This window comes from Haliotis rubra, unplaced genomic scaffold (genome assembly GCF_003918875.1).
Source record: "Haliotis rubra isolate DU_JTF1 unplaced genomic scaffold, ASM391887v1 Scf697, whole genome shotgun sequence".
Classification (NCBI taxonomy): Eukaryota; Metazoa; Mollusca; class Gastropoda; order Lepetellida; family Haliotidae; genus Haliotis; species Haliotis rubra.
Genome location: NW_025767409.1, coordinates 83,559 through 97,101, shown reverse-complemented (window position 1 = coordinate 97,101; position 13,543 = coordinate 83,559). Strand labels below are relative to the sequence as shown.

General features: G+C 37.5%; 1 protein-coding gene across 1 annotated transcript in view; it reads left to right on the top strand.

The window, feature by feature from the left end:
- Positions 1-13,543, top strand: part of LOC124258537 (proto-oncogene tyrosine-protein kinase ROS-like) — a 162,838-nt gene that overhangs the window by 119,507 nt on the left and 29,788 nt on the right. Inside the window, 9 exon segments of the mRNA XM_046692606.1 lie at positions 767-895; positions 3,116-3,157; positions 5,249-5,427; positions 6,513-6,607; positions 7,498-7,922; positions 9,170-9,262; positions 10,348-10,560; positions 11,146-11,250; positions 11,920-12,095. Of these exon segments, the coding sequence (XP_046548562.1) occupies positions 767-895; positions 3,116-3,157; positions 5,249-5,427; positions 6,513-6,607; positions 7,498-7,922; positions 9,170-9,262; positions 10,348-10,560; positions 11,146-11,250; positions 11,920-12,095 (1,457 nt within the window).

The window sequence follows — 13,543 nt, the reverse complement described above, 5'->3', positions numbered from 1 at the left end:
TTCATCAGGCGAGGGACAGGTTAGGAGAACATGACATGTATGTACATACAAATGAAAGATTGGGCAAGTAGCCATGAAACATAGTGTGTGTATAATAAAGACGCTGGAACCATATTACTTCTTATCACGATAACATCCAACTTGTAAATGCTCATAGACTTGACTCCAGTAGTGCTAATGGGAGGACTAGATGGATTTCTGTATGTGTCATTTTATGTGTACACGTATATTACTCAAAGAACAATCAGAAATCTGGATGTTGCAATAACCATGACAGAATAACAATAGTATTATGAAATGATTGGGTGTTCTTTAACTATTTATCTTCTGAGTAGTATATATAGGTAGTTATACACCTTAGATGGTTCATGATATAATCAAACAGCTTGTAAGTTATGTGTTATTTGTTTTTATACCACAGTACTGATTTTGTTGTATCTGTGCACTGTAACATGATTATTTGCCTGGACAGTCCAATCGAAGCATAGGTATTTGGACTTACGTATACATAACATGATATATTTACTTCCTAAATGTCAGTTTGAAGTCATTTGTGTTTTTTTATTCCCAGCAGTTTATAATGGCTCTATTTTCACACATGTGTTCAACATTTCAGCAACTTGCAACTATGCCCAACCATATTACACAGTAACTGAATCAGTGACTAATTGCAATGTTTTAAGGTGGTTATCGCCCTGTCTGGTTGAGTCAATGAAGGAATATGAGTGTATAAACACTTCCTCATGCTTATCTTTTTCCTTTGCAGTATCAGCCAATGAGACGCCATTCCTCATCCTGGGCTCAGCCAATCGGGTGCTGAAGCAGAACTTAATTAATATAATGAGTCTGGCTGACACCATCCTTGAGGAAGAAAACAAGAGCAATGTCATAACAGGTACAGGAACACCTCACTGATAGCTTTAGTTAATTACAATACCTTCTCATTGGCGTTTCAGGACAAATGAGCCTCCAGTATCCTGGTGTTGCGGTACAAAGCAACTAAAATGGGGATTGGATGGCCGTTATGGCCTCTGTGTATGGATAATACTTCAATTGGTGAATGTCTCTCAACTGTGTAGTCCCATGAAGGTCTGGGTTAGAATGTGCCTTCAGTAACCCATGCTCATGCTGTTGATCACTGGGTTGTCTGGTCCAGACTCGATTATTTACAGACCGCCACCATATAGCTGGAATATTGCTGAGTGCGGCGTACAACTAAAGTCACTCACTTGCTCACTCACTCACTCAAATGTGTAGTCTTACCCTGGTGATGCTCCACTTAGCTGTAATGACTACTCAGAACGGATATTTCATTGGTTACCATTGCTTTGTCGTGGCAGACTTGTGATGCCGTTACGTATTCCAACATTTGATGGTGGGTTTATCGTGTGATTTCTTCATTCTACTGGTTATTGAGAAGAGTGTAGTCAATAGATCTCAGGGATAGGTGGGGTCATTATAACACTGAATGTGTAACTTGCACCTTTGAGACTAGCTAGTACTGCAAGTTAGTTGTTAACCGTAGACAAGCACTATGTGATGGTTAAAACTATTTGGATTATAAGCCATTCTATGTATGTATAAGCAGTAGTTGTCAGGACAGTTGTCTCATGTTTGTAAATATTGGAAATTGTTATCACAACTATGAAAATGGCCCATATCACCTGTGTCAATGTGATAGTTACGTATGATTTGTTTCAGTGAGATAATTGGCACTTTTCACCCATGTAAATGTGTTAATAGGTGTATCTCACCTGTGTTAGTGAGATAATGAGCTTGTCTCACTGAGCTTATCTCACCTGTGTTAACAAGATTATTGGCATATCAGATGCAGTAAAAGAGATTTTGTGTAAATAAAATTTATTGTCAGATGATGAAAGTACTGTGAATGACCTCTTCTAGAGAAGCCACTTTTACAACAATCTATGCCAAACCTAGACTTTCCATTGTGTATCATTAATGTAATCTATTTATTTGACTTGGAAAAGTGCTTTTCATTCACACTGAATCTGTAACAGCTCTGTAAGATGCACCTGGTAGTATTTATGTAAGTGAAATAGAAAGTGTAGTTGTGACAGTTTAATACAGAAATGTGTTGTTTGATCCATATTTGAAATACACATGTAGTCTTTCCTCTGTCTCTACCTGTAACTGGTTCTTCTATCTCTGCTTCAGTTTATCCAACATTCTTCTTTCTATATGAACTATATACAATGTACACTTATTTATTCTGCTCAACATACTTACTTGCTATGTTGAAATTCTTTTCTCTTACATTCCTTACTAACATACTTCTACCTTTATCTTCATTTCTCTTCCCTACTTCTCCCCAACATATTTGTTCATATGGGAACATGGATGGTGCAGCTATCTAAGGTGTTGGAATTCCCCATGCAAAGTTGAATTTGGGTTTGAATCCCAGTTGACCCTGATCATGTTCCTAGGTTTGTTTGCACCATACTTGTGCTTGCAGGTTTGACCATAGTAGTCAGTGTCCGACACTTCCATCACTTCAACCCATGCTTGTCGTAAGAGGCGATGAATGGGATCGGGTGGTCAGACTCGCTGACTTGGTTGACACATACAATTCTATCCCAGTTGTGTAGATCGATGCTCATGCTGTTGATCACTGGATTGTGTAGTCAAGACTCTATTATTTACAGACTGCACCAAAAAGCTGGAATATTGCTGAGTGTGGCGTTTAACAACAAACAAACTGGAACACTTCAGGCTTTTCTTTTCACTTACGTTAACACTCAACAATATCACTGGAATGTTATAATATTTAAAATGGTGTTAATCCAACCCACTCCCTCTATTTTCTCCCTATTCTTATTCCTTTTGTTTTTCACATCTGTCAGTAATGTCAGTTATTCCTCTTAAGGGCACTCGCTTGTCATGCCGAAGACCCGGGTTTGATTCCCCACATGGGTACAATGTGTGAAGCCCATTTCTGGTGTCCCCTTCCATGATATTACTGGAATATTGCTAAAAGTGGTGTAAAACCATACTCACTCACTCACTCACTTTTCACATCTAAAAAATACTGTCAGTTCTTCCTCTCAATCTGCCTGTCCTCTAATGTCTACTCTCTCTGCCATGCACACCAACCTAGGAACGGAAACAGTGTATGAAAGTCAGTCGGGTGACATTGAAGGTATTGTAATGCACCCAAGAATAAGTTTCAATGTTGTTGATTTTCCTATGAGTGTTGTTACAGACCCACTCCTCTTCAGTCATCACTTGCTAATGTTTGTATCATGTTTGTTTTCATTGATTCTCATTTTCATGTTGACAGACATTTATGTTGACTTGTGTTTAGCATCAGCTTCTGTGATGACAAAAAATACCATTTATTCTATATTCTATAACAGGATTGTCAAGCATGGCAGATTTGTTCCAACACTTTTAATTCTTTATAGTTTATAAATATTCATATATTACATTCAAAGTCTGTAATCATGTAATAAATCCCTTTCAGGACAAATATGTTACTTTTTAATTTGTTGGATGATCAAGAGTGAGGTATGTTTGTATTTCTGCTGGTCGATTCCTGCAAGTCACAGAAGCTGATATCAATGATTTAATAACTCCCATCAGTGTGATAACTGTGTGTATTCAACTAATTCACACCATTCATTTCAGTGTCTATCATTAATGATCTGTTTTACTTAAATCAGTCATCCTCATGCCATTGTGTTTATTTTATGATTTGATCAGAAATGTGGTTGTGTTGTGTTCCAAATAATACATACTGTATTACTTTGAAGTGCCTACCTGGTATTACGTTTTTGTATACATGCATATGAACCTGTCACTTGCTTTCTGCCATTAATTTGTCAAACTTTTCTTTTATTTTAAATTTGTTGTAATTTCTTGTTTAATTGATTTTTATGCTCATTATACAAAGAAATAGCAGCTGAAAGAAAGTTAAATATATTTTAAGAGTTGATTTGAGACTAGCTTATGAGAATAACTTGAACTTAAAATAACAAATAACAGTATTATTACAATAAATGAAAGGAACATTTATTATTTAATCAAATTTTCAAAAAAGGATTTAATTTTTGTAATTAATTTTGTACTTTTTGCAAAAGTATGGATAGGCTTAGATATATATTTCAAGTTGGTGCAGTAAGCATTTATTTATACATGTAAGTATATTTGTTTAGTAGACTATCTATTGAAGTGATATATGTACTATATAGACCTAAATTTCACATTTAAGGTCATAATTTGTTGTTAGGAATTCAGTAGCATTTTACATTTAGTTTGTTGGTCACATCATTGTCTATTTTTTTCCTATTTTTAATACCACCCATGCTTTGATGTGTCATTTGACAGCATGTATCACGTAACAAGACAGCCATTGAATCCTTTTGTCACCCTAATATTCTACAAGGTTGACTGTGTGATACGACATTATATCACAGGGATTACACTGGTGGGAACAATGATATGAGAATATCAACTCTCCTTGCTTCAGACTTCTTTTTAAGATTGACATTTAGTCCCAGAAATATCTTATTTGAAAATCTGAGAAATTATATTTATCTACAAAACAAATCCAAATGGAGTCCAGAACAATCCTTAATTTCTTTCCTTGTGCTTATGCAATGTAGACTTGCCAAATCATTCTAGACTTGAGAAGGACTCCAGTTCAATTAATTTCCAGGGTTTGGAAGACAGACTCTAGTAAGGCTTGTGCAAGGGGGCCTTGGGTTCTGTTGTGAACTACTTTGTTTAAATGTTAATGACTTAAGCACTTGCTGACAAGGCAGAACGATTCTCACATCATTCCTAATGGTTGTAGCATGAAGTTAAAGTTCTGGAATTATGCAGTACTTACAATCGCAACAATATCATAAATTCTGAGCGATCTAAGAAAATGTGTCATATGCTTCCTGTTGGTTTTAGCAGGAGTGGACACAGTTGTCATGGAGAAACAATGGAGAAATAATGCATTCTGTCTGTATTGTTCAAGCTTGTAAATAAGTGTAATCAATTTTGCTGGGAATAATGATTTCATAATGCATGGCATAACCATTTTTCTGACAGAAAAGGATTTAGCTGAGTGAATGACTCTTCCAAAATGTATGACTTTGAAATAAGAACTTGTTGAGTAACGACAGCTGGTTTCAATAAAATCATCAAGTTCAGAGACACACAAGAGATATTTTACCTACTTTTAATATGTGTACAATATTTACACTAGGAAAAAACTTTAATAATGTTTTACTTGCTTTAGGTGTTGGGATCCACATCCGCAGGCAGCTGTTCATTGTAAGTGACAGCAATGAAACTGTACAGCAAATCTCGTTATCAGCGGACACCGTGAGGAAAAACATGTATCCCAGCATCCTCAAGCCAACAGTCATCAGTGTTGATTGGCTGAATGATCGGGTTTATATTCTCAGTAGAAATCGGGTAAGATTGGATTTTTGAAACATACGTCTTTTGAATGACCAAAATTGTGTTTTATCTTGACATTGTTTGAACATTCTTTCATCTAAAATAGTTGATTGGTGATTAAAAGTAGGGGTGGGGGATAGGGGGCAGAAGGAGAAATTCCCCAACATTTGATGTAACACTATTTACCCTCCTTGGTGTAATAAATGACCTGTATCTACATAGTGAGTAAGACTTCCGCCTGTATCCCCCTAAATTATAACGATGAAAAAATTCTTTGAGTGGCTTTTTCAGAATCTTGATATGTCTTTCAGTATCTTCAGATACAATTAAAGAAACATGTAAAAACTCATCCTTAATAGATGAGGAATATATTCAAGTGATATGGATAAAATTTAAGGGGGATACAGGCGTAAGTCTTTCCACATAGTGTACAGATTCATAATTTTTGTAGCTGAAATTTTCGAATGGTGTCATTTTTTCGTGCTACTGTTCACAGAATAAATATAGCTAATTACATACAACATTGTGAATGGGAAACAATTAGATTATTTTGTGACAATTATATCCCACAGCATCTGTTCATGAATGAAGACAAATGCTTGGTGACTCTGAGGTTATCACTAATAGATAGCGAGTAATTATCCTGGCAATTAGGCAAAGTCTAGCATCCTGTTGTTTACACATATTTCATATCAATTACACAAATAAGGTTACTGTTTACCCTTGAGGTCTCTGCCCCTGTTGAGATTTAATTGTGTAACTATATGAAGCTATTTGCCATGTGTTTAATGGGAACATAGCACATCAAGGGAGATAACTATTGAATATCTGTCTAATCTTTAAACATCATCGTTAAAAAAGTCTGACGCTTGTGCTTCGAGTCAGTGGTTAAAGACAATGATTAGTTGTTGCTGAGTAGGTGTTGATCCTTAAAGTTCTTACAAGATGATGAGATTGCTAATATGTATTGCTAAGTATGGCGTGATTTGGAAATGATAGTATTTCTGGTTATATTTTATGACTGCTTAAATGACTTAAACATATAAGCTTTGTCATTGTTTTTGTTATGTTTGTGAAAAGTGTTGGTTGTTTTTCTTCAGGTATTTGGGTGTCCACTTGCCCGAGATGATTGTATAGTGGTTGTTGACAGCTTGCCAGTGCCCCCTGGTGACCTAAAGGTGGATCCTGTGAACGGGTGAGCAACTGTGTCTGACAATGAATATATGACTCTAAACAAGTAGGACACAATTTTCTCATCTGACTCAGTTAATTTGTCATTGAAATAAAAGAATATCTGTAGTTTATCTGAAAAAAATACATCTCATGTTGTTTTGAGAAGAGTATGTTAAAAGAAAGGCATCTTAAAAGAACATATTTGTATAAAGATAGCTTATAAAGTAAGAGTATTGGTGTATTTTGCAGTTGTAAGTCAGAAAAAGTTGAACATTGTAGGTCACTGACTAGTAAATGCCTTGGTGTTAGAAATAGAGAATACTAAATGATGTCCCGTGTAATGCCATATTTATGAAACGAGTGAATGGTTTGGTGTTAGAAATAGAGAATACTAAACGATGTCCCGTGTAATGCCATATTTATGAAACGAGTGAATGGTTTGGTGTTAGAAATAGAGAATACTAAACGATGTCCCGTGTAATACCATATTTATGAAACGAGTGAATGGTTTGGTATCTAACGAGTGAAAGCGAAAGTTTTATAAATATGGTATTACACAGTATTAGTTTAGTATTTTATTTATTACTCACCCAACATTAGCAAAATAATATCAAGCAAAGTACTTCGTTCCTAAAAATTCAACAAGTGTGATGACTCTCAGCTTTCCACGAGTCAAGCAAGGTCTAATATTATTGTGACAGAGGTATTAGCATTGTGACGTCATAACTGTAAATCACTTTGACATCATACGTACGGCATCACGCGATGTTATTACACAATGTGTAATAACAGTGTGAAATTATTAAACAGGGATATCTTCAACGGGTGAGTAATACAGGTTTAAACTGAATGGATGAATATTTGAAAAATGATCAAAAATTTTAAGAGTTGATATCTTTTTCTTCATTTCAGATTTCTTTATTTTACCCAAGACGGAGAGGGCAAAGGTTTATATCGTATTGATCTTGCAGACATAAGTCCGAAGCGACGTGTTCAACCAACCCAAATTGTTACTATCAACCATCTGAAAGCTTTCATGATTGACTTTGAGACAGTCCGTCTCTATTTCCCCAACCACACAAGGAACACCATGCTATCCTCCTTCGTAGATGGGTCCGATATTCAGGATATTCGACCCAATGTGATTATGCCAAACTATAAACACATCATCAGTCTCACGGGCTACGATAATCGTTTCTACTGGACCAATGGCTCAGAGATGATGAGTGAAGAATTTGATCCGAGATTTGAAAAGTATCGACATAATGAGCTGCTGTTCTTCGACAAGTACTACAGAGGACTGAACATGTACCACCCCCGGATGCAGCCAACACCAGGTAGAAAGTTTTATGAAGCTTTAGTTCCCAGTATAACATTTTACAACCATAGTTAGAGTGAGTGAGTTTAGTTTTACGCCGCACTCAGTAATATTACAGCTATATGGCGGCGGTCTGTAAATAATCGAGTCTGGACCAGGCAATCCACTTATCAACAGCATGAGCATCGATCTGTGCAATTGGGAACCGATGACATGTGTCAACCAAGTCAGCGAGCCTGACCACCTGATCCCGTTAGTCACCTCTTACGACAAGCATGGGTTACTGGAGGCTCATTCTAACCCAGACCTTCACGGGTCCCATAGTTAGATTTGCAGTTGGTGTGGACTGTATGATATTCAGGGCAGTGAGGTAGCCTAGTGGTTAATGTGTTCACTCATCACGGTACAATGTGAGAAGCCCATTTCTAGTGTCCCCTGCTGTGATGTTGCTGGAATATTGGTAGAAGCGGCCTAAACCTAAACTCACTCACTCACTGTATGATATTCTGTGTAAGGGTGGCGACCATGGGATTTAAAAAAATTGGAAACATGCTTTCTGAAAATGCTTGACATATATTTCTTGTCTTCAGAATTGACCCAAACACAAAATTGTGGGTTGGGACAAGATTTATTGTGGGCATAACCAACCCTTTTCTGAGAGGGGTAACTTATCTGTATTTTACTGGTGACCTTGGCACCACCACAAATGTTACATAGTCAGTTCCATGTCTCATGGGGGCGGTGGGGTAGCTTAGTGGTTAAACTGTTCGCTCATCACGCCGAAGGCCTGGGTTTGATTCCCCACATAGGTACAATGTGTGAAGCCCATTCCTGGTGTCTCCGCCGTGATATTGCTGGAATATTGCTAAAAGCGGCGTCAAACCATACTCACTAACTCACTCCATGTTTCATGTTTCCAAGTACTTAGAGCAGTGTTTGGAATTGATGTTAAGTATTTGCTTATATTATTATGGAAAAATATTACATCGTCACACTACTTAGATACCTTGAGGGGCAGGGTGGCCTAGTGGTTAAAGTGTTCGCTCATCACACCGAAAACCCATGTCCAATTCCCCACATGGGTACAATGTGTGAAGTCAACTTCTGGTTTGGAATATTGCTAAAAGCAGCGTAAAAACAAACTCACTCACTCACCAGATACCTTGAGATATTTCACCTGTCATTACCATTAGTATCTTGTTAAATTGTTCACTTGGCCAATAAATTGGTCCATGATGTGATGAAGCAATTTCTTCTGTCTTTCAGTTCCTCATGCAGCACCTATGAACCTCCAAGCTTTATTTGAACCAACAGAAGTACACATTAAATGGGACCCACCGCCATTGCTGCAATATCAAGGTGAGTAAGACATGCACATGTCCATGGCCTCGACGGTCATTCTAGTGGCTCATGTTGGTAATAACAAAGAGGTAAGATAGATAAGATAAGATAATACTTTATTACCCAAAGAGGGAATTTGGTGTACATCAGAGGAAATTGGCATGTTAAAACAGGGAGCACAATACAAACAGACATACAAACATTAACAATAATATGTAAGACTATTTATTAACAGACAGACTGCCTCCGTGGTGTAGTGGTTAGAGCGTCCGCCCAGAGAGCGGAAGGTCGCGGGTTCGATCCCCGACCGCGTCATACCAAAAGAGACGTTAAAATATGGTACTTGTTGGTCCCTGCCTGGCGCTCGGCATTAATGGGTACATCAAGGACTGGTTGGCTCGGAGTCAGTATAATGTGTCTGAGTGGGGTATTCATGCTTCACTGCGGCATGGTATCTCAGTGGGCTAGCACTATAAAACCAGCTTCAGTCTGGGCTAGTACAAGCAGCCGCACATACACATACACACGCATGCACGTCGTCATATGAGTGAAATATTCTCAAGCACGACGTTAAACCCAATTCCACCACCACCATTAACAGACACTTAAAACATTCAGTGCAAGTAGGGTGACTTTTAGGAATATTTATGTGCAATTGTAGTTCAATAGTAGGCACTGAAGGACTTCTTTAAAGCCTTTTTGAAACCCAGGAGTGTGATACAATATTGAACAAACTTTATGGAAAACAATTTCTTTGTTTCGTGAGTGTGACATTTCCATACAGATTCTTGTAGCAGTGTCAAACAGGACAAGTTGTTATCCATAAAGTGTGTTCAATATTTCACTTCCCGTCTTCTAAAATGCCCCTCAATGAAGCCAGGAGTTTGATGCTGACCAGACCTCAAGAATAGGATGCTGATCGGGGATTTGAACACACAAGTACTAGCCTGTCATAGTCCTAAGGGATGATCAGGTTCCATGGTAAACTATGAGCTAACACCACATATATAGTGAGGCAGTACAACCCCAATCATTAGTCAGGGTTTTAATCTCTTTGTTGCTCATGTGATATGGAGAGGTGTAATCATTCAACAACACTTCAGGTCGTGGAGCGTGGAACCAGTGGGACTATGAGTTGTCCTTGTTTGATGTGGAGGACAGGGACAACACAGAACAGTCCATCAATGCTACAGGGAACTCTATCATGGTGCAGAATCTCCAGCCTGACACTCGTTACAACATCCGGGTCAGAGCAGTTTCTGAATCTGGACTGGGACCCTGGTCTGAAATTTTCATTGGAAGGACTCTTAAAGCAGGTAAGCCCAAGCAAAGCACATTCCCCATAATTTGCCTTCACAAACCCGGGCTCATTGGTTTATGTAGAGTCAAATATATGATGTATGTTTATAAAACACTGACAACAATTCTGATGTCATCTTGAACTGGGACAGTGAGATAACCTTATGGTTAGAGCATTCCCCCGTCCCCCAGAAGACTCAGTTCAATTCCCCCCATATCTGGTATCCCCCGCTGTGTTATTGCTGGAATATTGCTAAAAGCAGCGTAAAACTAAACTCACTCACTCACTTCTCTTTAACCTCTGTCTGCCCAACCTGCTGTGACAATGGGCAGGTTAAGGCATGTTTTATCTTGAAGAATGAGGACAATTTTGATGGATATACAACTTCATTTTTTCTGTATCGGCGATGTTTCGACATAGCTTCTAATGTCAAGCAAGTGGTGACATTAGAAGCTATGTCGAAACATTGCCTATACAGAATAAAGAAGTTGTATATCCATCAAAAGAGTCCTCATTCTTCATCTACCCAACTTCTAGAATGCCAATCAAAAAAGTCATGTTTTATCTTGTTCACTGGCAGTATATATGTTTGTTTTTACAGAAAAGATACCAGTTCGTGTTTTAATGAGTATGCCCGGGAGGATAATTGAGACCGATCTATCCGACAACACCAATCAGACATTGGTCAACACAACTTCTGCAAAAGGTAGGACAATTTATGTGAGAGGAAACATTGTCATGGAGCTGAACTGAGTTACATTCTTGATACATGGAAAAACGAGGTCATGGCTGGGATGTTTGATGAATTAACATTCTTAAATCTGTGGCATATTTGTTCCTTAATGGATAATCTGCAAGTACATAGTGCAAGTACAAGTGAATGAATTTTTTATAAATAGTACCATTTCTAACACTAAAAATGACTGAACCAAAGGATAAAAGGGTTCATATTAAAATGAACACGAACTATGTAACAGTTGGCATAACTTGATAACATTTCTTTGTAATATCTTTTCCTCAAGAATTGATTTGAATATGTTTCAATATTCTGTCATGGAGGAGTGTATATTAAAATTGGTGATCACATTGTGTAAATAATGAAACCAATTTAAACGATGTACACTCTGTTTTCTGCTCTTATGATTCAATAATTGCAAAAACATTGAAATTAATCATTTAATATGGAAACAATAATATTACCACAGACACCTTATTTAATCATTGAAACAAAACTTTCGCCAAGAGTATAAATTTGGGACATCATTCAGCATATTCATTCCATCCACACAGGATCTGTTATAGTTATAGGTGTTGCCTTGTTACATTTTGGTTTAGGAAAACATAAATGAACTTATTATTTGTTTTACTTTCCCAGACATAGCCTGGCATAACAACATGCTCATGTGGGTATCCAAAGATGGTGGCTATGTCCAAATCCTGGACCACACAAAGCAGATACGGACAAATATGGCCCAGACTGGTGAAGCTTCCTGTCTTGAGTATGACTGGTTTGGCAAGAAGATATTCTGGTCCGAGTATCAGCCGGCAGTGGTATGTACTTGTACTGGATATTAGCAGAGCCCCAGATAAGACTTAGCTCATGTGGGTACTGTACCCACTGTATTTTTGGATACTACAGCTTTTAGTCACTTATAGGGTTATTATGAATGTTGAGTGGGTATTTCATTTTCCGTTACCCACTGCTTTCTAATATGTGCTTATTTCAGTCATTTTACTCACCTAAGTATTATGTCATTGAGTAAGTTTACTAAGTAGGTGTGTTCAGCCTTATTTTTTTATGTCATACCTAATCAAAACCAACTTAAATATAATGGAAATCACTCATCCTATACTGACAGTACAACACTTGCCCTATACTAACAGTACAACTTGATAGCAATCAATGTCATTTTCATACCCAAGCGATTTGTATAAATATATTCCGCACTTGTTTTAAACTTTTTGCGTATCTAACATTTTAAATGCATAATTGGTACACAACAATTATTTTTCAATGCGTAAATGGGAATTTTCTATGCGTATTTTACCTGGATACGCAGCTTATCTGGGCCTCTGTATTAGGGAAGGCATGACTGACTGTTAGATTTCAACAACTGTAAGTGAACAGGGTACCATTCCCTTATCGCCATGACGATTACAGCTGCCATCTTTTAACCTAGATTTATGATTTTGTTGCACAAAGATTGTTTGTGGAACAGGTCCCTATTGGAAGTAGCTTTATCAAGCAGGGGATGGAAGCATGTGTTTTAAAACATTGTTTAATCATTAAGATTCTTTTGATACTACAGCTTCTAAAATGTCACTTATAGATTCTGATATTAAGGATTGAACTTGGGAAATCCAACTTGTTGGGAAATCATTTGTGATCAACTTGTTTAATGAAGAAGAGCAGTTAAACCCTGGACAAAGTATGGTTTTATCCCCGCAGCAACGTTTTTGACATTTAAATGGACTGATCCGGTAAGGCCCGTGCATCCGTCCGTCCGGTCTTTTCCGAGCAGAACTCTAAAACCGATTAATATTTCTTCACCAAACTTGGCACATACATGGATCTCAAGTTTTGAATTCTGAATTAAATATTTTTGCCTGAACAAGTTCGAGCTGAGTGTAGTGCTCTTTTTCGAACCCCGCTCAATATTTCTTTACCAAACTTGGTTAGATCTGGTGGTGTAATGGTGCCTTTTGGTAGTTTGGAATTTGTCAGTGCCTGAAATTGTGGTAGTGCAGTACTCTGTCACTATTTCTTCACCAAACTATTAGATCTTCACCATAGTAATTCTGAATAAAATATTTTTGATGTTTCCATAAACTTATGAAATTGTGGTAGTTTCACTCTAAAACCGTTGGCACATAGATAGATCTGGTGGTGTAATGGAAGTGGTATAAAATATTTTTGGCGCCTGCTGGCCTGAAATTGTAACTGTGAGCAGAACTCTAAAACCGCTCAAGTTTCTTCACCAAACTTGGCAATAGATAGA